Here is a 26,416-nt window from a genome sequence, read left to right on the forward strand (position 1 = left end):
ACTCCCATTTAGAGTCTCCATCTCATTTAGGGTCCTGCAAAAACTAGGAATTCAGCTCAAATTAAATTGTTGTTCTAAATCTAGGAAACATTGTGTGATCAATTCCTTAGCTTTCTCCCTATTTAAAGTACATAGATTATCCAGAGATAGGCCACAGGTAAGTAATTTATGTGTGATATGTTTCCGCCAGCTAGAATGGAAATTATCACTCATGGTAAGAGGGGCCAGCCCCAAAGATGTACTGATCAGCTGATGCCAATACTTAACTGCTGTTATCCATATTATTAGACTAAAAGAAATAGGTATGCAATAAGAACAAATGGCTTTTCAGAAAGCAGATTGTGTGTGAGAGAGAGCTTTCATTAACCTGGCAACTCAGATTCAAGCAATACAATAAAGGAAATTAACTTCCCTCATGCATCTAACTGAAGTGCTGCCTATCTTAGTACTCACAGGCAGGGATCCTGGTCTCCCATTTCCCCAGCAGCTTCTCAGCCAGCTGCTTCCTCGAGGCACTCTTGGGACAGAACAAACAAACAGAACAAAACTTTCTCTTCTCATGATGGTGGCTGTGAGTGTAGTTCCTGCCCAGTCCTCTGGATTGGTCCTTCTGTTCTGATTTCATTGGGCTTTCCCCCTTATTAGGAAAGGCCCACCCTCCTCTAGCCTTCCCTCAAAGCCTTCCCCACTACACCCACATACCATTGTGCACTTCTGAGTTATCCTCTTAAAGGGTCCTGCAATAAAGACTTATTTTTGTCTTTGAAAGGCACAGAATGGGACAAGTCATGTTATACATTTCAATAATTCAGTACTGAGCACTTGTGCATTAAAAAGCTAGCAAGTGTTGGGTTTTTCAGGTTGAATTGGCAAACGATTAGATCACATTTAGATGCCTGAATTCTCCCCCTAAAGATGCATATGCAAATAGAGTGGAGAAATTCTAGGAGAGGGTGACTCTGAGCAAGTCAAGGGAGAAAGTTATAGTGACAAATATAAGACACTGTAATTATTTTTATTATTATCTACTGTAGCGGGGAATGGCACAGATCTTATATGGATGAGGATGCATTGTGAATCCTACAATAGGGTCTTGATTCAATTCTTTCACTCCTTCTGGCAGCTGGAAGGTGAACGCCCTCAGCAGGCTTGTGAGAAAGATGAAGAGCTCAATCCGCGCCAGCTGCTCCCCGATACATGCACGAGCCCCTGCAGAAGGAATTAGGAAAAGCAATATATAAGCAATTCAACTTTGAATTGAATTAGAGGACACATATCTGAATTGGCAACATGTGTACTAAATATTGCCAACTTCAACTACAACTAATCCTTCTACTACAAGGAAGGATTTCAGTCGGTGAGGGGCTCTCATTGTTTCTCCCCAGCAAACCCATGGTAAGAATCATTGTTTCCTGCTTTACCCTCTGGATTGGCAACCTTCAGGTGGTTAAAGGGACCACTAGCAACTCCAAGCATCTACACTTTCAGAAGCATAACTATAGCTCAACATTGGTCATATCGAGTATTTGGACAATACTGCAAAATGCAAAATCTCTATATATATTTCTCCTGGGTGTGCCAGGGAAAATGCGTCCCAGCAACCCAGCTGATTGGCTGGGCTGCAGAGGCACCTGATTGGCTGGCACACCCAGGAGGAGGAGAACTGTCCCCTGCGAGCCATGGCTGCTGGCGGGCCCAGCCTGGCGACGGGTTTTGAGGGGGAAAATTGGATTTTTCTTTTTAAATGGATAAAAAAGGTGAAATCTGGCTTGTTTCAATCCAGAACTTGAAATGTTCTGGATCTGAAGCCCCTGCTTGGACCATCATTCCACCCCCATGTGGAAGAAAAATGACATTCCTTTGATTTTATATTAATTTCTTCTTCCTCATTGCAGGAACAGGGAGAACTTTTAAAAAGGGTTAATCCCTTAATGCCTAGAAGAGAAAGTGAGAAATTATTTCTAACCACAAAACTAGAATATTCAAAGTACTTTCACTTTTAATGACTGTGTGCTTCTGCAACGAGGAAGACAAAAATTAATATAAAATCAAAGGAATGTCCTTGTTCCTCCACATGGGGTGGTGTGTGTGTGTGTGCGTGTGCGTGTGTGTGTGTGTGTAATGATGGTCTTAGAGAGGACTTCAGATCCAGAACGTTTTGTAATGTTCTGGCTTGTAACAGGCCAGTTTTAGACCTTTTTTCTATTTCTAGTTCTCCCAAAAAAATATTTCCCCCAAAATCAGAGGACTTACACATAGCCTTGAAAAATAATATTATAGAGTCCTGCCAATAGGGACTTCATGTGTGCCAGATTTCATAATTGTATGCCCATCCATTCCTGAAATATTACATTACATTTGAAATATTATATTACATCTGAAATATAATAGGAGGCGAACAGGGCTTGCCTTTACCTCTTTTCATCAAGGCAAAGGGCATATTCCTCCACATATTGGTGGAATTATGGTCCACAGGGGATCTTCAGTTTCAGAAGTTTTTGTAAAATTCAGGCTTGAAACAAGCCAGATTTCACCATTTATAGCCATTTTCAAACAAATATTTCAAAAATTCACCCCAAATAAGAAGATTGATAAATTATCTTCAAATTCACTACAGATGGCCCTGACCTCCTTGCCCATATGTGCAGCAGGTTTCAAGGCTCTAGAACCAAACAGTAATCTTTAGTGATTTTAAAAATTCCCTCACTGAAATTTCCTTAAATTTAGGGGGGTGGATCCTGTTCCATTTTGCTAATTCCATAATTCTGAAGGATTTCTGAAATTAATTTTGATATTTCAGAATTAATTCCAACTTTACTGATTTTATTTTTAGAAAAATCAGATTTGAATTTTACCAATTTTTACAAACGTTGGGCAACTTCAGATAAAATCCATTTTTTAAAAAATCTAAATTTGCACAGGCCTGGTAATCACTATTCTGTTCAACCACTAGACTTAGAGAAAGGCAAGTAAAGGAGGCTGGCTGGAAGAGATTCACAATAAGTAATACCCTGAGGAATGTTGCCTTTGTTTTTGGTCAGCAGAGGATTTCTATAGGGCAATTGAGAGGATAGCTTGATTTTGATGTAAATCACTGCCTAACTCTATATTGTAATGCCTAAGGTTTTTGAATTTATAGTGTAATCCATTCTATGCATACCTACCATAGGTTTCAATCAGATTTTGGAAGTAAGTACCCTTGGTTACAATAAGACTTTCTCCCAAGTAAGTGTGTACAGAATTGCAGCCTTAACTGAAAAGCTCAGTGTATTTTTTGTTCTACTGCAGCTATTAATATCTTAAACTTAGTGTTGTCTTTATTTATCTTCTATCAATATTATTTTGGTTTTGTGTGTTTAATTTGGCATTAAGCCACCATGAATTCTTGCTGCCTCCTGCTCTTTTCCTGCCTATAGTCATTTCAGTGTTACATTTTATGTACTTATCTGATGTATATGGTGACCGTAGCAAGACTCAAGCATAAAAGCCTTAATCCCTACCACATTCTGTGGGTTCAATTGTAGAATTTAGTGGTGATGAGAATGCATTCAGCACTGCTTTTCAGCATGAGCATTTATTCATTCATTCATTCATTTATTTATTTATTTATTGGCATTTATATACTGCTTTTCAGGCGAACCTCTCAAAGCAATTTACATAAAAGCATAAGTAAATAACCATACAAGCAACATTTTACATCTTTACATGCTGTCCTCTTTAGGTTTTGAGTATCTTTCATGAACATAAGCTGGGAAATGGAGCTGGATAGTGGCAGCTCCACAGAATGTGAGTCTCTCTCCTCCCCTCTCCTCATAGAAAGATGTCCCCTGGTCATTCTGTGGTGGCAGTTGGGGAGGGAGGGGCCATCTCAGCTGGAATAAGGGAGCTGTACGGTGGCAGCTCTGCAGTCTGTGTATCTCTCTCCTAATTTGGTAACTTCAGCTTCACCAATAAATAGCATATTTAAATCAGCATATATCAACCAATAAATAGCATATTTATCCTCTCTAATAAAACGCTTGGTGTCCGTCCGTGGACGGACACCAAGCGTGCGTTCGTGCCTCGACTGTTCTGAGCGTGCGCGGAGTGCACGCTCAGAACAGTCCAAGGGAGACACGACCGCCAGCACCCGGCGGCCATCTTGGGCGGCCAGAAGTGGCCGCCCGAAGAAGCCGGATAAGCGGCGGCAGGGGACACTGGCCGAGGCGGCGGCAAAGCTGCCGCCTCGGCCAGAGGACGCGGCGCGGCCAAGGCGGCGGCGGAGCCATGGCCGCGCCGCCGAAGCCGGGCGGGGGGAGGAGGCGGCGAGGGAAGCCGGCCGAGGTGGTGGCCGAGCCGCCGCCGAGGCCTGGCGCCGCCGCCGCAGCCGGGCGGCTTGGGGCCCTTGCCTGGCCGGGGAGACCGGCCGCGGCATAGAGGCTGGCAGCGGCGCCGCCACAGCCGATATCCACCTTCCCGCCCTCCCAGCTGCCCGACTTACCCTTCCCCGCACCCCCCCCCAAAGGAATAAGGGCCTCCGCGGCTGCCGGAACTGCCCTCCCGCCCTCCCAGCTGCCCGAGCCCTACTCACCCGAGTCAGCCCGCAAGAGCCGGGCGAAGTGCAAGCATGTTTTCAAAAGGTCCAGAGAGGAGCTCGCGGACAGAGCTCCTCTCTGTGCTAAGTCTCGAACACTTAGCACAGAGAGGAGCTCTGTCCGCGAGCTCCTCTCTGGACCTTTTGAAAACATGCTTGCACTTCGCCCGGCTCTTGCGGGCTGACTCGGGTGAGTAGGGCTCGGGCAGCTGGGAGGGCGGGAGGGCAGTTCCGGCGGCCGCGGAGGCCCTTATTCCTTTGGGGGGGGTGCGGGGAAGGGTAAGTCGGGCAGCTGGGAGGGCGGTTATCGGCCCATTCCCTTCCTAGCGCCCGTTATTTAATGGGCTAAAATTTACTTGTTCATCAATAAATAGCATATACAGGTTTTGGGAAATAGAGTGGGATGGTAGTCTGCAGTTGGTGAGGAATCCATGACAGCACCACACACAGCTAATTAGAAAAGGTTAAAAACTGAATTTGTATATTATCTTATCTATCTATCTATCTATCTATCTATCTATCTATCTATCATCCTCTATAATAAAACCCTAAGTGAGTGTCCATGGCTTTAGAACGTTGGGGATCTGCGTCCCTGTCTCCCTGGGCTGTTCTAGGCCTGCGCTTTGCGCAGGCCCAGAACAGTCCAAGGGAGACACGACCGCCGACCCACCAGGCGTCTGGGGAGGGGAGGGAAAGCGGGGGCCTGGCAGGAAGTAGCCTCGCAGCTCGACGCTCCACCACCGCCGGTGCAGCAACCTCTGCCTTCAGCCAGCTGCAGCTCCTCTCCTGCCGTCGCCCCTTCTGAGCGAGCCCTCTCCAGGCTCTACCTTCTCTGGCCGCTGATTGAGCAGACGCGACCTGAGGGAAGGGAAAACGGGCGGCCATGCTGGGGAGGGAAGGGAATAATCCAGAATAATCCAGCCGCCCTCCTCGGTGCCTCCTTGCTTGAGGAGCCCGAAGCAGAGTGTTGCCTTCCCAACCCCGCGCGCCCCAGAGGAGTCCTGATGGCTCCTCTTCAGAAGCCAGACAACTTTGGGCACCTCCCCTCCTGAGCGACGGCCGCCCGCGGGGAAGGGGGGCGGCAGCTCTCTCAAGGTGTGCGGGGAGCGGGGCTCCTAAAGCACGCGCTCCTGCGCCTGTTGGAGCGAGACGGAACAAGTATGTAACGTGGCGGCTGGTCGCTTGGCGCGTGCCAGAGGAGGAAACAGCAGCAGCAGCAGCAGCATCGAGCATCTCATTACCAAGTAATGAATATTTCAGCGCGAGCTAAACAGTCCCCTTGGCTGATGTCACGGGACTTGCTGCTTTGGCGACTCCACCAATCCCCCAAAGAGAAAGCAGGAGCGCAGGACGCAAACCGCGAGTTCATCTGTGGCAAAGAAATGCTCTTGAACGCTGTCACAGCTGCCCGGGCGAGCCTTTCCTTGCACGAGCTACCTTCAGTTTTTACCTCAGAAAGCACCGGGAAATAGACAGACACCTGGGTTTTTAACTGTATTGCGATTTCCTTTGTGTAAGGGACACATTCCTTCCGCAGGCTTCAAGCGCCCCCTTCCTGCTTTGGGATTATTTATTTATTTATTTATTTAAACCCTCGGGGTTAGTAGAGCGCACTTCTCCACAGGCAGAACAAGAAATGTATTGCTGCTCGCACTATTGCTTGCTATCTCACTTCCCTAAAACCAGGCTCTTTTCCAAAAAGGTGTGTACCAGTTTGGTTGCCAAGATTTTTTTTTAAGACTTAGACCTTTAAGGCTTAGTGTGAAGTTGGCCTCAAGCTTGGAAAGAAAGGATATTGGATCTGGGGTTGGAGGACAGAGCTTGCAAACAAGTTTGTGTGTCTCATTTTAGAAATTAAACACTCCTTGATTCTTTTCCTGTGATAATGACTAGATTGACTACTTGATTTCTGTCTCACCCCAGTGTAAGGATCCATTGACTTTTGTTTAATCATTTCTGTTTGTCCCTCTTTGCCTCAAGTGTGCTGAGGAAGAAATAGCAAGGTTATCTACTCTAATGGCATGTGGAATACGTTATATTCCATATATATTTTATTAATGCTCTGCTTAATTATTTACTATTTGTGAAGATGACTGTAATGGTTCAAAATTATAGAACTTTCCAATACTACTTTGCATACTGCGCAGAGATCCACAGCTCTGAGATGTGCATGTACTGCTTGCAAGCCACTCCAAAGTGCAGCCACTCTGGGGCCACTAAGCAGTGCATAATTCTAATTGTGAAGGTACTCTCATTTTTCCCAATGGGTGTGCAAAACAAAGACAGAGAGAAAGAGAGAGAGAGAAAGAGAGAGACAGACAGACAGACAGAAAGACAAAAAAATAGACAGACAGCAAAAGACAAAACAAGGAATGAGGGAGGGAGACAGAACAACAGAGAAAAGAAAAGAAATAAAGAAGGAAAAACAGAAAAGAGAGAGATGGGAAAGAAAAGAACAAAATAAACAAAGAGAGAGGAAGGGAAAATAAGAGAGATAAAAGTGAAGAACAAAGGGAAAAAAGAGGGAAAAAGAGAAAAAGTGAAGAACAAAGGGAAAAAAGTGAAGAACAAAGGGAAAAAAAGTGAAGAACAAAGGGAAAAAAGATAGAAAAAGAGAAAAAGGAAAACACACACACACACACACACACACAAACCAACCCCACAGAACACACCCATTATAGAAAGAAGAGAGAAAAAGATAACGAAGAGAATAAAACATATTTTAAAAAAAACAAAAAAAAGATAGAAGGAAAAGGAGAACAAGAAAAGGAAGGAAAGGAGAGAAAGGAAGAGAGACAGGGACAAAAAAAAAGCAATAGAAAGGAAGAACGCTTAAAGCGGGCGGGAAAGCTAGCGCCCGTTATTATAACGGGCTTAAAAATACTAGTTAATAATAATTCCCTTAGAGCTTATAAAAACAACTTGAAGTGGTGGGCCCCAATTTTGGCCTCGCTCTTCACATTTATTGAAACACATGGCTGTAATCTCAAGGACTGGGGGCTAGTGGCCATCATTCCCATCTTCAAAGGCAGAAAGGACGACCCTGCAAACTTCAGACCCATCCTCTTGCTCAACACAATCAGTAAGCTCTACCTTAGACATCTGTACTGGAAGCTTAGGGACTGGCTGGACCAAGAACATCTCATCACGGAAGATCAGGATGGCTTCAGTGAGGGCCGATCCATGATTGACCAGTGCTCAGTTCTACAGCAACTAATTGAGAAATACTCTACCAACAACACAGTCTCCCTCTGCACAGCCCTCATAGACCTCAAGGCAGCATTTGACTCCATCTCCCAAGTCAAACTGTGGTCGAAGCAGGAAGCCTCCACAATTGACTTGCGCCTGCTATTCCTCAAACTTATCCTACATGTTGACGCTCTTGCCGCCCCCCACGCTGCCCCCACCACCGCCCCCGCCGCCCCCGTGACGCCCCTGCCCCCGCGATGCCCGTGAAGCCCCCGCGCCGCCCCCGCCGCCCCCTGAGACACCCCCACAATGGTCTCACCGCCCCCGCCTGCGACACTCTCGCCGCCCCCGCGACGGTCTCACCGCCCACCCACGACGCACCTGCGACACCCCCGTGATGCTCTCGCTACCCCCCGCGACGCCCCCGCGATGCTCTCGCCGCCCCCTCAACTCTTGCCTGTGGGCTTCCCAGTGGCATCTGGTGGACAGCCGAAGGGTGGCTGCGGGTGGAGCAGAGCAGTCCTTTTTCCTTCTCCCCCTTCTGCAGCTGCAGTGGGTGGGAGCAGGAGAGATCCTGGCCCCATCCATTCAGGCCAGTGTCTTGAAGCAACTGCGAGGTGCGTCTGCAGTTTAGAGATAATTGCAATCCTGTGATGTCATTGGATGTCACCTTTAATTTCCTGAGGGAGGGCTTCTTAGTATATGCATACCAAGCTTAATCCATTTTTTGGTAAGGTCTTCCCAAGTCTGTCTGTCTTTCTTTCTTTCTTTCTTTCTTTCTTATTTAACATATTACTCCTAACAACTGAGTCAAACCTCTGACCTTGTACAGTCTGAAAATCAGGTCCTCATGTGGTTGGAAAATCACACACATTCGCTTGCAAATAATTTGCATGTTATGCAAATTAATTGATGCACTGTTGTATTTGCTCTGGATATCGACCCAACAATAGTTGGGGAGGATCTCTTTACCTGAACATTTGCCTGAGCATGAAACACCCAGACTTTATAGCCCAACACTTTCTAATAAGAACATCAAGATCCTCCTGTTCTCTCAGGCTTTTAATTAGAATTACTTTTAATAATTTTAAAAACTTGTTTTAATAATTTTATTATATTGTTTTTATTGTCATGTATTTTAATTTGTGACTTTTAGATATTTTAAATTCTGTACACTGCCTAGAGATATACATATCAGGCAGTATTAAAAACTAGTATTTTTAAGCCCGTTATAATAACGGGCGCTAGCTTTCCCGCCCGCTTTAAGCGTTCTTCCTTTCTATTGCTTTTTTTTTTTGTCCCTGTCTCTCTTCCTTTCTCTCCTTTCCTTCCTTTTCTTGTTCTCCTTTTCCTTCTATCTTTTTTTTGTTTTTTTAAAATATGTTTTATTCTCTTCGTTATCTTTTTCTCTCTTCTTTCTATAATGGGTGTGTTCTGTGGGGTTGGTTTGTGTGTGTGTGTGTGTGTGTGTGTTTTCCTTTTTCTCTTTTTCTATCTTTTTTCCCTTTGTTCTTCACTTTTTTTCCCTTTGTTCTTCACTTTTTTCCCTTTGTTCTTCACTTTTTCTCTTTTTCCCTCTTTTTTCCCTTTGTTCTTCACTTTTATCTCTCTTATTTTCCCTTCCTCTTTGTTTATTTTGTTCTTTTCTTTCCCATCTCTCTCTTTTCTGTTTTTCCTTCTTTATTTCTTTTCTTTTCTCTGTTGTTCTGTCTCCCTCCCTCATTCCTTGTTTTGTCTTTTGCTGTCTGTCTATTTTTTTGTCTTTCTGTCTGTCTGTCTGTCTCTCTCTTTCTCTCTCTCTCTTTCTCTCTGTCTTTGTTTTGCACACCCATTGGGAAAAATGAGAGTACCTTCACAATTAGAATTATGCACTGCTTAGTGGCCCCAGAGTGGCTGCACTTTGGAGTGGCTTGCAAGCAGTACATGCACATCTCAGAGCTGTGGATCTCTGCGCAGTATGCAAAGTAGTATTGGAAAGTTCTATAATTTTGAACCATTACAGTCATCTTCACAAATAGTAAATAATTAAGCAGAGCATTAATAAAATATATATGGAATATAACGTATTCCACATGCCATTAGAGTAGATAACCTTGCTATTTCTTCCTCAGCACACTTGAGGCAAAGAGGGACAAACAGAAATGATTAAACAAAAGTCAATGGATCCTTACACTGGGGTGAGACAGAAATCAAGTAGTCAATCTAGTCATTATCACAGGAAAAGAATCAAGGAGTGTTTAATTTCTAAAATGAGACACACAAACTTGTTTGCAAGCTCTGTCCTCCAACCCCAGATCCAATATCCTTTCTTTCCAAGCTTGAGGCCAACTTCACACTAAGCCTTAAAGGTCTAAGTCTTAAAAAAAAATCTTGGCAACCAAACTGGTACACACCTTTTTGGAAAAGAGCCTGGTTTTAGGGAAGTGAGATAGCAAGCAATAGTGCGAGCAGCAATACATTTCTTGTTCTGCCTGTGGAGAAGTGCGCTCTACTAACCCCGAGGGTTTAAATAAATAAATAAATAAATAATCCCAAAGCAGGAAGGGGGCGCTTGAAGCCTGCGGAAGGAATGTGTCCCTTACACAAAGGAAATCGCAATACAGTTAAAAACCCAGGTGTCTGTCTATTTCCCGGTGCTTTCTGAGGTAAAAACTGAAGGTAGCTCGTGCAAGGAAAGGCTCGCCCGGGCAGCTGTGACAGCGTTCAAGAGCATTTCTTTGCCACAGATGAACTCGCGGTTTGCGTCCTGCGCTCCTGCTTTCTCTTTGGGGGATTGGTGGAGTCGCCAAAGCAGCAAGTCCCGTGACATCAGCCAAGGGGACTGTTTAGCTCGCGCTGAAATATTCATTACTTGGTAATGAGACGCTCGATGCTGCTGCTGCTGCTGCTGTTTCCTCCTCTGGCACGCGCCAAGCGACCAGCCGCCACGTTACATACTTGTTCCGTCTCGCTCCAACAGGCGCAGGAGCGCGTGCTTTAGGAGCCCCGCTCCCCGCACACCTTGAGAGAGCTGCCGCCCCCCTTCCCCGCGGGCGGCCGTCGCTCAGGAGGGGAGGTGCCCAAAGTTGTCTGGCTTCTGAAGAGGAGCCATCAGGACTCCTCTGGGGCGCGCGGGGTTGGGAAGGCAACACTCTGCTTCGGGCTCCTCAAGCAAGGAGGCACCGAGGAGGGCGGCTGGATTATTCTGGATTATTCCCTTCCCTCCCCAGCATGGCCGCCCGTTTTCCCTTCCCTCAGGTCGCGTCTGCTCAATCAGCGGCCAGAGAAGGTAGAGCCTGGAGAGGGCTCGCTCAGAAGGGGCGACGGCAGGAGAGGAGCTGCAGCTGGCTGAAGGCAGAGGTTGCTGCACCGGCGGTGGTGGAGCGTCGAGCTGCGAGGCTACTTCCTGCCAGGCCCCCGCTTTCCCTCCCCTCCCCAGACGCCTGGTGGGTCGGCGGTCGTGTCTCCCTTGGACTGTTCTGGGCCTGCGCAAAGCGCAGGCCCAGAACAGCCCAGGGAGACAGGGACGCAGATCCCCAACGTTCTAAAGCCATGGACACTCACTTAGGGTTTTATTATAGAGGATAATAGTAATAATAATAATAATAATAATAATAATAATAATTTGATTTCTATACCGCCCTTCCAAAAATGGCTCAGGGCGGTTTACAAAGAGAAATAACAAACAAATAAGATGGCTCCCTGTCCCCAAAGGGCTCACATTCTAAAAATTAAGTCCTCCCTGGGGGCCTTCCCTGACCTTAGCTGGGATATAAGGTTCTTAATCTTGGATGTTGTCACTGGCGGCCATGTGGGCAGGTCCTCTATATCATGTAGGGGGTGGCTGCATTCTGCAGGTACATCTTTGTATAATCTGTAAAAGTGTTTCCCCCAAATCCTTGATGTAGTTATCCAGCTGTGTGGGGCCATTACTGTGGAGATTCACTGTGATGCACCAGAATGAGGCTGAATCGTTGACTCTGACTGCCTGGATGAGTCATGACCAGGAGGCTTTCATAGCATATCTCTTCTTGCAGATGAGCAGTTGTTTTTATTGCCTCTTCTTCTGAATGAGGTCCTGTGCAGACATTAGTCTTGTGTTGGTTTCATAGACATCGTAGGTATCTATGAGCACTTTTTTTTGAATTGATGCAGTCTTTGTCAAACCATGGATTGGAGTGACACAGGTGCTGATTTGGAGGGAGGGTTGGTTTTGCGGGTTAGATGTTTTTGGGACTCTTAACACTAGTTTGTTATAAATCTCTAGGGTTGTGCTGGAGGGCTCTGGTGTAGTCAGGGCTAGCCAAATGTGCTGAATGTGTTCCAAGGTGAGCAGATTGGATATTGCTAGGTGGGCAGTCCATTTGATGTGGCAAGCTCTTCCTGCTGTTGAGATGGGGGGTTGGTAGCAGTCCTCAGTGTGGGACTGTTGGTTGAAGGGCTTTGTCAGAGAGAGATCAGTAAGTGGTCGTTGTCGAATTGAGGATAACCTTGAAGTGCTCAGCAAATGGGAACATGTAACAGGTTTCCAGAGGTTATTATGTAGTATTATAGTCAATGACACTCATTCTGGAATAGATCAGTAAGTGAATTCAGCAGGGTGATCATTTTTGAATGAGCTGTTTAGAATATAAAGATTGAGGGTGGTGGCAGTTTGGGCCAGTCAGAGACCCACATAGTTTAACCTCCTCTTCTTTGAGAGGCGGGTGAGAGGGAGTTGGTCTGCTTCAGGATTGGGTGGGTAACACTGGTGTTGTGTTTATAGGGTGTCATCACTGGGCCCCAGCCTGGAATTGAGGTGACCTCCCAGCACTACGTGAGTGTTGGGATTGGAGAGGAGAATGTCTGTTATGCAATTTTCCAGTTCAGACCATAGATTTCTGACCTGAGGTTTCTGACACTGAGGAGGGAGGTAAATGTTAATTAGCAATAGGGAGTAGTGTCTAGGGTGGATTGAAACTGCCATAGCATACTGCTTGAGTGGGGAGAGTGTTGTCAATATTGTGAGCAGAGTGGTGGAGGCTAGCACCCCCAGACCACCCTTGAGTCTGACTCAATCTGCCCCAGCTTCTGCCCTTAATGAGTGTGAGTGGAATCCTTTGAGTGTGAGAACCTCAGCAGTCCAGGTTTCTCCTAGACCATAATGACGCCATAGTGGGAGATGAAGTCTACAAAGGAGGCCTCTCTGCAGAAGGCATGCCAGTCTGTCACATTATAGGATAGAAGGGAAACATTGTGCTGGTCTCTTGGATGTCAGAATGTTGTGCTGCAGGCTGAGGCCTGAGTGGGAGTTCCCCTTGGGGATTCCAGTAGTGCTCTGAAAGGCGGGCTGGGTGACTTTGGCTCTTGTAGTGAGGGTGGGGGTGTTGCACTTGCCTGTGCTTGCGTTTTCGTCTCAATGGTAGCCAGGCCTCTTTCTGGGCATGAGGCCTCCAAAGGATGAGCCAATAGATCCCGCAACTCAGGCAAGCAGACTGGAGAGATTAGTGTGGTGATGTTGTCAAAGTGGAGGTCTTTGGCAAACAGCATTCCAGGACCCATGTCATTTGAGGTGGAGTCCCTGGAGGTTGCATGTGTCAGCTGCTGTTGCTGGGGCAATGGATGCATTGTGTGGGCCCCTTCCTCTGGCATGTCTCTGTCTGTGTGCAATGGTATGTGTAGCTGTACGTTTGGCAGTTCCTCTGGGATTGTGAGAGTTAATTGTGGCTCTTGGGATTGTGCAGATTCCAGATGTCTTTTGGGGCCGCTATAGCCCTATATTGTGGGTAAAGTGGTGGTGGGGGCCTTTCCCCGGATTCTGGTTCCCTGGGGCTTACAGAGGGTGGGGGAGCTCAGGGAACATGGCAGGGGGGCATAGGTGCCTCACCCTCAGAGGTTGCTGCAGTGGTAGGTCTTGCCTGGGGTTCCTCTTCACTGAGGGGAGGCTTCTTGGGGTGGGGCTGTGGCTTGAGGTTGAGCAGGCTCAGTGGTCAGCACACAGTGTGTTGGTGCAGAGGGGGCCTCTCAGTGTTGTCCATTTCACTGACAATGTCTGAGCTTGAGATGAGGTCATAAAAATGGACTGACAACTTCTGCCTTGGCCTGTGAGGGGTTGGGTCCTTGGTGCTTAGGTTGGTCTGGGCTCACACATCTGTGATATAGTGTGGTTCTGGGGTTGAGCAGTTGAGTGGTTCTGGCGTGGCCTGAGTGGCTTGAGCTTACATGTCACGGACACTGTCAGTGAGCTTACATGTCACAGACACTGTCAGTGAGCTTACATGTCACAGACACTGTCAGTGAGCTTACATGTCACGGACACTGTCAGTGAGCTTACATGTCACGGACACTGTCAGTGAGCTTACATGTCACCAGAGGCGTAACTAAGGAAAACGGCGCCCAGGGCAAGCACTGAAATTGCGCCCCCCCTGTCGCCCCCCCCAACATACATCTGACTGACACACATGTGTTTTTTCCTCACAACAACCCTGTGAAGTTGCCTTGTATCTCAAACATCAGAATTATGATGCAATGAATGATGATACATACTACATCATACTTAGGTTTTTCCTCACAACAACCCTGTGAAGTTGCCTTGTATCTCAAACATCAGACTTATGATGCACTGAATGATGATAGAAAATGGCGCCTAGGGCAAGCACTGAAATTGCGCCCCCCCCAACCCCATCCAAACATCTGACACGCATCTTTCAGAAAACTTGCCTTTTATCATAATATTAGTTCACACTGCCAAAACATTTAAAACTAGCTTTCATTTCTGAATAATGCATTTCCCCATAGAAACCTCAAATATATACTTGCATAGGTGAAAAATCAAGAGAAAATCAAGTTGAAAGGCTTGCCAGTACAAATGAACTAAAAAGAGTGGAGGGAGTTTTCCACTGCTTCTGAAGCTCTGAAGAAGTGGTTTCCCACCCCTGAATCTGCTATTCCACTACAACTCCCATCATCCACTGTCTTTTGCCATTGTGTCTGGGGATAATGGGAGTTGAAGTCCAACAACATCTGGGGAGCAAAATTTGAGGACCCCTGGTCTAGACTATCGGGAAGCTCTACACGTTTCTCAATCTTTAAAAATATTTAATTTAACGTAATTCAATTTAGTTATACTTAAAAAACAAAAACAAAATAAATCAAAACCACCACCCCCACTGCAATTATTTATCCCCAATGTCCGTTTCCAACACACACACCCTAGAACCAGGCATAGTTCAGACTTTAATTAAAAGGAACCAATTATTTAATTTGGAAGGGAGAAAGAAGAGGGTGTGTGTGAAAAAATCTAGTTTTTAAGCGAAACACACACATCAGTGCATAACAACTGGCCCATTAATAATAAACACCAGTTACTGCTTTGGGCATCATTAATTAACAGCAGTTACAGTAATTACACAAGTTTTATGATGTGTGTGTTCCTCCTTTTACCCCACATGCTTGGATTGCTCTCTGTGTGTGAGATTTCTCTCTGTGTGTGTGGTTTGTCTCAGACACACACAGAGAGAAATCTCACACAGAGAGAGCAATTCAAGCATGTGGGGTAAGAGGAGGAACACACACACACAGAGCAACTCAAGCATAGGGGGGAAGAAATCTGAGAGAGCGAGAGAAACCAGAGAGAGAGAGAGAGAGAGAGAGAGAAATCTTACACACAGAGAGCAATTCAAGCATGTGGGGTAGGAGGAAGAACACACAAACACACAGCAACTCAGGCATAGGGGGAAAGAAATCAGAGAGAGAGAAATCACACACACAGACTAGCATTGTAGTTTCTCACACAAATAATCCTTAACGTGCACTGGAGGGGAGTGGTGGGGAAGGGGCACGTTAAAGCATATTACCTTGGGGGTTTTAACCAAGTGGGGAAAATAGAACTGAGATAATTGTAGACCTGTCTGCATATTGCCTTTCCCCACTTGTCAGAACATGCCCTAAAATGATCAAATAGTTTGTTTAATAAAGCTACAGGCAGATTAAGAGTAAGATTTGTCTTCTGTCACATGGAAATAAATAATGCAGTGCTAAATTGGGGCAGGAGGATGCCCTTTCTGCTGCAATGAGCAGTTCCCTCCCGCCCCCCAACTAGAAAATACTCCCCGCCTAACTGCCCCATCCCCTCGGCTCCCCCTTGGATTAACCAAAAACCAAACACACATTACCTCCAAGGCTGCTTCCTGGAGCTCCACCGAGTAAATGCACCAGGCATTTCCAAGCAAGCTTTCCCGACCACGTACAGAGCCAGGGGAAAGGAGAGCGGCTGTGCTACTGCTTCAAGTTCTCCCAAGACAGAAGGCGCCACACTGGCGCTGCAAAGTTAAATGAATTAATGAAAGCGGAAGGGGAGAGGACTGCTGGAAGCAGAGAGAGAGAGGCTAGCGGAGGGGTCAGAGCCAGAGGCACGTTGCACCCAGCCTTCTGCTCTGCTGCTTGTTGCTCATGCTTTGGAAGGAGCAGTGTAATGAGTCTATTAAACATGTAATATATACTACTAGTATGTGTAAGCCCGTTGTAATAACGGGCTCTAGTGGGGGGGCGGTTCCCGCTGCCGCCTCACCCGCCTCGGGCGCACTCCTTGGGCCGACACCTCCGCCGCCGCCTCGGGCGCTCTCTCCGCCCGCCGTTTCTTGTGGCGGCGGCCGCCGCCATCGGAGCCAGTCGCCCCGCCACGGCCACCGCCTCCTTGGCCTGCACTCCTTTGGCCGAGGCCGCGGCTCCGCCGCCTCGGCCGCACTCTCCGCCCGCCGCTTCTGCTCCTTCTGGTCTCCCGTGGCGGCGGCCGCCGCCATCGGGGCCAGTCACCCACCGGCGGCCAGGTCCAACATGGCCGCCCATCTCCGCGCATGCCCAGAACGGGCGAAAAAGACACGGGCGGCACGGACGCACGCCCAAGGCTTTTATGGGTAAGGATTGAACATACAATATATACATAGTCTGAGAAAGACAATAACACTGAGTAGGTCAAACAATGGAAGAATCCACCACAATTTCCTAAATGAACATAGGTGCATGCACCAATATAAAGCAATAGTCAATTTGAATCATTGCTCCAGGATGAATGATTTCCTGTCTGAAGAGTCAGAACCCAGAGGATAAATAGGAGCGTATAATCCAAAGGTGATATCCAAGATGGTATCCCATAAGAGGTGATATGTAAATCTACATGTATTTGCTCTTATTTCCATTCCTTGGTATGGAATGGAATGGTATGAATTCCTTACCATACAGTCAATTTTTACGTCTCAAAAGGAACTCTTCACGTCCTTGTGATTTTGAAGCAGCGGCAGAAAAATTAAGTTCCCAACTTAAAGTTAGAGGTTATCCCAGTCAGGTCATTTATAAAGCCAGATGTAGGACACTATCTCGAGATAGATCCTCTTTATTACGGACAGTTTCATATAATGACAGAAAACCATCTCGGATCACTTGGCCTATGCAATATTCTTCTTTAAGTTATAAAATTAAGAATATAATTTGAAGACATTGGAGATTAATATCAGACCTGCCTGGTTGTGCTAAGTTTCCTTTAATAGCATTTCGAAAAAGCTCTAGCTTTAAAGACCTTTTGGTTAAAGCAGATTGTCCATCTCAGCGAGAGACTATGGAATCAAAGGGCTTTTTAAAGTGTGGCCACTGTGTCGCATGCCCCATGGCGATACAAATCACAGAATATAGTGATCACAATGGCAAAAAGTATAGATTAAATTTTTTTGCCAATTGTTCCTCCAGGAATATAATCTATATAGTACAATGTCCTTTTTTGAAACGCTATGTTGGCATGTCTACTAGAACAATTCGAGCCCGGATTTTAGAACATTGTTCCCGCATAAAAAATCAAAATTTGGAATGCCCCTTGGTGGAGCATTTTCTGCAGGCAGGTCATTCACCCAATGATCTTCAGTTTTTTGTAATTTATAAGCATACACACAAGGAATTTTCTTATGAAAATATCAAAACCACCCTTTTACAAAAAGAGGCTTTTTATATACATCATCTCCGTACTTTGGAGCCCTGGGGTCTTAATCAGATGAACGATCTTTCTTGTTATTTATAAATACACTTATGTGTCACCCTACTCTCCACTCTTTTATAGTTTACCTCATTGGGAGGTTTTTCACTTAACTTTGTGAGTATCTATTTAAATAAAGAGCGGTTGTTATGATTACTCAAAGCTGGAGTACCAGCTCTCTTTCTCTTTTTGCCTAAATATATGGCTACAGTTTTAGTTCTAATTTCATGGTCCCATGGTATAGAATTTGTTTACTTGAATATATGGCTCAATGGAATGGGTTAAATATAACACCACTCCCTTTTTGACCTAAGAATGACAACACCTGTGGTGTATTGTTAGGTAAAAAGACTCTGCCAATGCTTTGGGGGCAATATGAGTCAGCTAATTAAGAAGCAATGAGTTAATTACAGCACTACTCCCTGGTTCCGAGTAATTACTCCTCCTTCGACTAATGAGCTATAACACCTGTTGGAATCCACATGATATAAAAAGTCCCTGTTTGGCATCACAGGGATCATATGAGTTGGTATTTGGTAGGATCTTTTGAATTCAAAAAAAACCGTACAGTGTAATGACACTATTGAAGAATACAAATGTGAGTAAATGTGTTTTTGATCTCTGTCATTGCCCAGGTTGATATATACTGGTGACAAATGTTGTATATTAACAAAAAAAATTTTTTTATTGAATATTTAGCTTCTTCTCTCCTGACGAAGCCCTGCCATAGCGGGAAGAAACAGGTCTACAACCTAGGACACCTGTTGAGAATACGAACAGGAATGCATGAGAACACGAATAGGAATGCATACTGAGAAAACAAATACAATTGAATACTTGTGAAAATAATGAATGGAAATAAGAGCAAATACATGTAGATTTACATATCACCTTTTATGGGATACCATCTTGGATATCAACTTTGGATTATACGCTCCTATTTATCCTCTGGGTTCTGACTCTTCAGACAGGAAATCATTCATCCTGGAGCAATGATTCAAATTGACTATTGCTTTATATTGGTGCATGCACCTATGTTCATTAAGGAAATTGTGGTGGATTCTTCCATTGTTTGACCTACTCAGTGTTATTGTCTTTCTCAGACTATGTATATATTGTATGTTCAATAGTATATATTACATGTTTAATAGACTCATTACACGGTTTTTGGCTTATTAGCCTTTGTTTTTTGCTGGGTTCCCCGTGCCTTCCTCGTTTTTTGCATGCTTTGGAAGGAGTCAGATCTCACAACTGGTGAGTCGCGTGGGGAGGGGGCGGGGAGTGAGCGACGCAAGCTGCAATTTGCAACTTGCAAGCAGGCAAACTGTAGCAACTTGCAAGCAGGCAAACTGTAGCAACTTGCAAGCAGGCAAACTGTAGCAACTTGCAAGCAGGCAAACTGTAGCAACTTGCAAGCAGGCAAACTGTAGCAACTTGCAAGCAGGCAAACTGTAGGCACCCGCGCTGCGGCGCCAAGTGCCGCCCGGAGCTGAGCAATGGGGGGGGGGGGGTGCCGGGACCGGGGGAGACTGCTCTTTGCGGACTGCTGGGGGGGATTTTTTTTCCACCAAAATTTTTTTTTCGCCAAAGACAGGGGATCGGCGGGGGCACTTTTGGGCGCCCCCCCACGTGACCCCAGGGAGTGGCGCCCAGGGCACGTGCCCCCCTGCCCCCCTATCATTATGCCCCTTCATGTCACTGACACTGTCAGTGAGCTCTGGGTGAGAGATAAGGGCTAGCAGAAGCTGTGCTCTTCTTGTTGTTGTTGTTAGTTTTCTCGTTAATTCAGTGAAGCCATCATCTATGAACTTATGGAGTTCAGGGTCTTTGGGCAGTAGAGGGGTAATCTTCTGGAGTTGAGAGAGACTGGAATGTTTATTATGGTTGGCGTTCACTGCTGTGCAAAGCTTATCAGCAAGTTCAGCTACAGAGTGTGGTATGCTATTAATTATTCTCTCTGGGAGCAAAGGCCAAACTGCACAGTCCCTGAAAACCCTGATGGGACTTATGTGAAAGCTACGTTGGAGGTGCCCACCCATTCGTACAAGCTTGAGTGACGGCGATGATTGATAGAAGGAGAGAAAGATACACCTGGAATCTGGCCGGCTTGGTGGGAAGTGAAGAAATTCCTGGGCTATGCGCTTGGGTTAGCAATTAAGCACTTGGCTCAGGTAGAGTGTTCTTGTCTTGTGAGATGACCATCTCTGGGGATTCCCCAGAATGTGTAGCAATAAATAGGCTGGCTGATATACTCCAGGAGAGAGCAATTCATTTTCAGAGGCCCTGTTGATGCCTTGCGTGGGAGTTGGCAGTGGATACAAGGTGGTGGTGGGAGCTGCCCAGGTATTGCCAAGGGTGGGTTCTGCTGTGCTTTTAACCCCATGGCTACCTTGAGATATGAATATATCATAGGCTTGTCTGAATCTGTCCACTTTTGCTGCTATATTGTTTAGACTCCCAAGAATTTGAATCAGGGTTTCTGCTGATAAAAGTCATGTATTGAGAGCTGGTCTTGTGGTAGCAAGCATGAATTGTCCCCTTTGCTAAGCAGGGCCCATCCTGGTTTGCATTTGAATGGGAGACATGCCTGAGCATTGTAAGATATTCCCCTCAGGGGATGGGGCTGCTCTGGGGAAAGCACCTGCATACTTGCATGCAGAAGGTTCCAAGATCCCTCCCTGGCATCTCCAAGATAGGGCTGAGAGAGACTCCTGCCTGCAACCTTGGAGAAGCTCCCGCCAGTCTGTGAAGACAATAATGAACTAGATGGACCAATGGTCTGAATTTGTAAAAGGCATCTTCCTAAGTTCCTGTGAGATCGGGGCAGAATGACTCGTCTGGGATATTTGGGTCCCCTATTTCTCTGTTTCTGGGGGTTTCTCAGGCCACAGCTCTTGGATGGCAAGAAATCAGCCTGATTTAAAGCTGGCTCCCATAATACAGAAGTTAGCCCATGCTTGAAAGTTAGCTCTTGCAACAAAGTTCCTGGAGGTTATATGTGTATTGTAGGGGTGTGTTTTTCCTAGGAGGCCCGGTTTGGTTCGAATTGAACAGGACTTGAACTGAACCAGGCCCGGTTCAGTTCCGTGCATGTTGAGCTGGACCCCAGTGTGGCTCGAGGCCAAACCAGTTTGGGCCCAGCTTGAAGGTGGGGTGTTCTACAAGTTTTTTTTTTTAAAAAAATAATAATAATTAAGAAAACTTACCACTGGGTCCAGTGGACTCTGGGGCTACTGCAGCCATGGTGGTGGTGGGGGCTCCAACTGTTCCCACTCCCCCTGCCGTCCACCCCCCTTGGTCTTTTTAGGGCCATTTCAGCATATTTGGGGACCTTTTGGGCCCTCTCCCTGCTCATAGTGGCCATTTTGAAGGCTGTCACACATGCACACTAGCCATTTGTGTGCCCGGGCAACCAGGGAAGGATGAGGGAGGGAGTGGAAACCATTGGAAATCTTCTCACAGCTGTGGCAGCACACCCCAGAGGCTACCAGACCCGGCAGTAAGTTTTCTTTTTAAAACATTTCTTCAAACTTGTAGAACCCCTAAGCTGGCCCAGCGGGGTTCGGCTCGAGGCTGAGCGAGACCAAACCAGGCCCAGTTTGGCTCAAGGGCAAGCCAGCAAATGGCCCAGTTTGATGGCAAACTGGTTCGACATCGAGCTTGTTCACACATTCCTGGTGTATTGTCCTACATATTGTAACAGAGTAGAAGTCTGCATGAATGTGCCTGGGAGGAAGAAAGGTGTTGCTCATAATTGCTCAAGTGAAAATTGTAGCAACTTATTCTTAAGTGATTTCAAAAACTAAATCATGAGGACATTCATGACTTATGTAAATCTTGAAATTTGTGACTATATTCCCTTCTTCTTTGAAAATGAAAACCTCTACTTAGCTAAACTACTACTACTATACTACAATTATTTATATACCACTTATCAACAAAAACATTTGCATAGGGAAATAATAAACAAACAAACGATAGATAGATAGATAGATCTCTGTCCCCAAAGGGCTCACTGAAACAGTCTAGTAAATGTGATTAGATAATCTCTGCATTTACCTGTACCAAATGGCAAAAATTCTTCTCTGGTCACAAACTGTCCATCTTCGGTCAAAAAATGATTTGGGTTGAATTCTTCAGGTTTCTCCCATTGCTCAGGATCAAGGAGAACAGATCGCATATCGGGAACAACATCAGTCCCCTGCAAGGAAGAAAATGGAAGAAAGGAAGAAAAAGCAGTTTACTTAGAATGCATTCAGAAATGTACACTTCACTTTTTATTCCTTCTTGTCCCTGTATAAATTGTTGCTGTTTCTCAGGGCCAAACTTCAAGTGATATAGGAGATCTGGTCTCCAGAGATTTTTTAAAAAAAAAACACTTAAAGCCATCACCATCCCTAATTTGAATCAGGGCTGCAATTCTTGGGAAACAGGGATTTTAATCATTTCCTTAACAAAGTTTCATCAACTTTCCCCCAAGCTGCAATTGGCTACAGATGGGAAAGGGACAGATACATGCAGTTTGGCTCTCACATACAGTATACACAGGGGTGGCCCCAGTGATTCCTCTACCTGAGGAGAAGGATAGTCTGATCCCACCTAGCCCCAATTCCACCTACATTAAGGGCCAATTTGTACAACAGAATCATATGGTAAACATTTCCTGGGCTAAACCATTTAAATGCTTCCCCAACTAAAAATATTCTTGCACACAGTATTGTAGCATGTCAGGGAGATAATACAAAGGGAAAAAAACTTCCTATACCTTGGGAATGTGAAAACCAAGAATGTCCACATCCTTTACAGTTGTTCTGGCAACTCCATATAACAAGGCATATTTGGAACGCAGGACTTCATGAATTACTGCATTGGTGTAGGGAAGTTTCTTCCGATCTTGATAGAAGATTAAGCAAGATGAACCAAAAACACCCTCTATCTCTTTTTGGACTTTATCTGAGGAAAACATCAGAAAAGGAGTCTGCATTTTGGACATTGCATTGATAACAGGAATCACTTAGAAATTAATGGAAGTGACAGCAATGGTTATTAGGGATATGCATAGAACTGGTTCCGTGCACTCCCGGGAGGGTGGGGGGAAGTTTCCCTTAAGAGGCAGGGAAGGTGCTACATACCTGCCTGCCCCCACCCTGCTGCTCTTCCCCTGCCGGCACTCTCTCAAAAAGCAAGCACATGGGACAGCAGTTTCCCTCTCTGTGCCCCGTTCTGCGTCGCCAAGCAAATGGTCAACGCATGTACGCATGGCATGCACTAATATTCCTACCCACTGTTTCCTGAGCTTGAATAAGTGGCCAAATGACAAATAAGCCTGTCCCCTTATCTCATGACTGATAAGTTTACTCAAAAGACTTTAACTTTCAAAAGTCTTGTCAAAAACCTTTTGAAAGTGAATAACATGGCCGTTTTCTTTAAAATATAATTTTAATTAATCATTTCATGATTTTTTTAAGAAAGGGGGGGAACACAAAACAGTTTCACAAACAAAAAGTAGCAAAAATGCAGCAAGATAACATTACTGGGAATATCTATCAGGACAATCGGAAAAAGAAAAATAGAATAAAAGGGAGTGTTCTTATTTCAGAAAGAAAGAATATCCTTCCGAAGTGTAAAATTATTATTATTATTACATTTATATCCTGCTCTCCCTCCAAGGAGCCCAGAGCGGTGTACTACATACTTGAATTTCTCTTTCACAACAACCCTGTGAAGTAGGTTAGGCTGAGAGAGAAGTGACTGGCCAAGACTCACCCAGCTAGTTTTATGACTGAATGGGGATCTGAACTCGGGTCTCCCCGGTCCTAGTCCAGCACTCTACTAAATGTCTTCTAGAACCATGAAGGATATCTGGAAGTTTGTTGGTGTATGATATTATTTATTTAGTTTGTGTTTGTTTATCATTAAATTTTTATACTGTCTCTCATTAAAACAATCTCAAGATGGTTTACAAAAGAATCTAAAATAATATCAGACTATAAAACAGTCACACATTAAAATATTAAACTGGAATATAAAAATACAGGTTAACTAGAAGGATTAATTAGAATCCTAGTCCTGCACAATAGGACCAGAAAGTACAAGGGAGCAGCAACAAAAACAACACTCATATAAAAGCCACAAACTGGTATCTGTGATTCCCTCTCTAAAGGACTGGTTTTTGAAGCTATGGGATTATGCATCAATTTCGAAAATCTCAGTTTACAAGAAGGGTCTCTCTTCTGAGTCATTTATGTTAGTTTGGGAGCCTTTTATAAATTACAACATCCAACAAGGTCTCCATTTGTTCCCAATGTCGGGATTTGATTTATGATCTTCTGTGTACACAAGGTAAACACAGTATAAAATACTGCAGAAAGGGGTGTTTTGCCGTTTGTTAACTTGGCTTTTTTATAGAAATGATTCTTTTTTTACTCAATAGATCTGGTTGCTATTGTTTCTTTATCATTCTTATCTGTAATTATGGAATGTTAGGTTGCCTTTTTATTCAGTTTTATGTTCTTTTGTGTATACAAGGTAAAAATGGCATAAAACATTGCAGGGGGTGGGGGGGAAGCCGACATAAAAAGCCAAGATTTCACTGGCTTTCTAAAAACTGTGATGGAGACTGAGGAGCGGATGCCACCTGAGAGAGCATCCAAAAGTAGGGAAGATCAAACCAGCTCACCCTCGAGCCGGTTTGTGCTTGAGGTGGGAAGTTAAGCCAAGCCCCCCACTCACAAGCCGGCTCAAGGGCCATGTAAGGGGGAATCCAACAAGGATTCCCCTTTGCAAACAAAGGCTTAGAGCTGCAAAGGGGGGCAGGGGGGGATTTCCCATTTTACCGTTTAAAAAACACCACTGTGGGGAGGGAAAAGTTTCCACCTTACTTTAAAAACAGCCACTGTGCATGGTGGGATGAGGCAGCAGCGAGTGCAACGGCTGCAAGATGGAGTGGGGAGGGCGGTAAGAGCTCATTGAGCTCCCCTCCTGCTGCCTGAATGACAGCTTGGGCCAGTCGGCAGGCCTCTTTGGGCCTTTGCATGCAGAAAGGCCCAAAGTGGGCTGCAGACTGGGCTGAACTATGATTCGGGCTGCAGGAGGGGAACGGAAGGAGCTCTCACCGCCCTCCCTGTCCCCATCTCGCAGCTGCTGTGCCTACCAGCGCTTAATCCCACCACGCACAGCAGCTGTTTTTAAAGGTAAGAAGGGAACTTTCCCCTTCCCGTTCCCCCACAGCTCTCACCACCCTCCCCGCAGTGGCTGCCGCTGCCAACCCCCAGCGGGTTTTTAAAAAAGGTACAATGGGAAACCTTTTCCTTGCCCCCTCCTCCTCCACAGCCCTTTACAAATATGGCCGTGGAGCTGGCTTGACGTCTGAAGCGGACCAGGCCCCAGGCTCATTCAAGCCCAAATCGAGCCACCTCAGGTGCAGTTTGAATCTGATCTAGATTCGAAACAAACATGGCCAGTTCCATGCACATCCCTATTCCAAAGTCTGGGGCAATAACTGAGAAGGCCCTGCATGACAGCCGAGCCTCCGTCATTGTCAGCACACGGCAATAAATATCATTTATATATTACAATAAATATATTTTAATAATATAATTTTAATAAATATAGCATATATAGAGATATAGAGAGATAGAGATATATAGATATATAGATATAGATATAGATATAAAATATATATATATTTATTATTTCTCTGCGTAAACCGCCCTGAGCCATTTTTGGAAGGGCAGTATAGAAATGAAATGAAATAAAAGGACATATGAGGATACCAATGGTCATTAATGGAAGCCCCTCACTAAATTCAGTTGTTGAGTTACTTTGCCCATCAGTACTATATAGCACTTGGTAGGATTGCAATGAAGGCCTTGGAAAGGATATTTAGATGCCATCATGTATCTATACCTACAAAGATTAGAATCGTTCAGACAGTGTTTTTTCCTGTGACACTCTATGGATGTGAAAGCTGGACTTGGAAAAAGCAAGATAGAAGCAAGCCGATCGCAGCTGCTCTAGGCTGCGCAGCTCATTTGCCTCAGCTCCCTAGGAGGAGCACGTGACACTGGGAGCTAACTCCCATTGGTCAGGTGTCCTCCTGGGGGTGGGGCTGGAGCAGGCCCACAGCCTGCATGCAGACACCCGCCCAGTCCGTCTCTCGGAGCTGCAGAGAGTGGACGAGTGTGGGTGATTCTCCCAGGCTGGCTACGAGCACGTGGCCAGGCCTGCGGAGAATCCAGCTGCGCTGGGGACTGTGGAGGGGGGATTGGGCTTTTAAGCCCTCCCACCCCACAGTTAGGCGGCAGAGGGGAACAGAGGGGGCGATTAGGGCTTTTAAGCCCTCTCACCCCACCAGTAGTCAGCCTAGGCTGCTGCACTTTGCCCGCTCGCCTGTCGGCCGCAAGCAGCTTCCCCTGCGCCTTATGAGGCCTCAGTTCGCACGTGGCCTGCGCTGCGGCCTATTTCAGTCTGCGCGCGGCCGCCGCAAATTTCGGCCTGGCCTCTAAGGCCCCACACCCCACTTCGCAGCGCAGCCCAGCGCCGCGGACCATTTTCAGCCGGGCCTTCTAAGGCCCCACTTTGTGGCACGCCACAGCCTGTTTCAGGCCGCACATGGCCACCAGGATTTGCTGCCGGGCCTTTTAAGGCCCCGGTTTGCCATGAGGCAGCGCCTA

General features: G+C 45.8%; 1 protein-coding gene across 3 annotated transcripts in view; it reads right to left on the reverse strand.

Annotated features, from left to right (window-relative positions):
* Positions 1–999: 999 nt before the first annotated feature.
* Positions 1,000–26,416, reverse strand: part of LOC128350406 (cytochrome P450 2J4-like) — a 93,777-nt gene continuing 68,360 nt past the window's right edge. For all 3 annotated transcript variants that reach the window (XM_053308674.1, XM_053308675.1, XM_053308676.1), the window contains 3 exons: positions 22,507–22,694; positions 21,801–21,942; positions 1,000–1,209 (listed from right to left, as the gene is read on the reverse strand). In XM_053308674.1, the coding sequence (XP_053164649.1) occupies positions 1,022–1,209; positions 21,801–21,942; positions 22,507–22,694 (518 nt within the window). In that variant the 3' untranslated portion in view covers positions 1,000–1,021. The remainder of the gene's footprint in view (positions 1,210–21,800; positions 21,943–22,506; positions 22,695–26,416) is intronic.

Source organism: Hemicordylus capensis, chromosome 3 (assembly GCF_027244095.1).
Source record: "Hemicordylus capensis ecotype Gifberg chromosome 3, rHemCap1.1.pri, whole genome shotgun sequence".
Classification (NCBI taxonomy): domain Eukaryota; kingdom Metazoa; phylum Chordata; class Lepidosauria; order Squamata; family Cordylidae; genus Hemicordylus; species Hemicordylus capensis.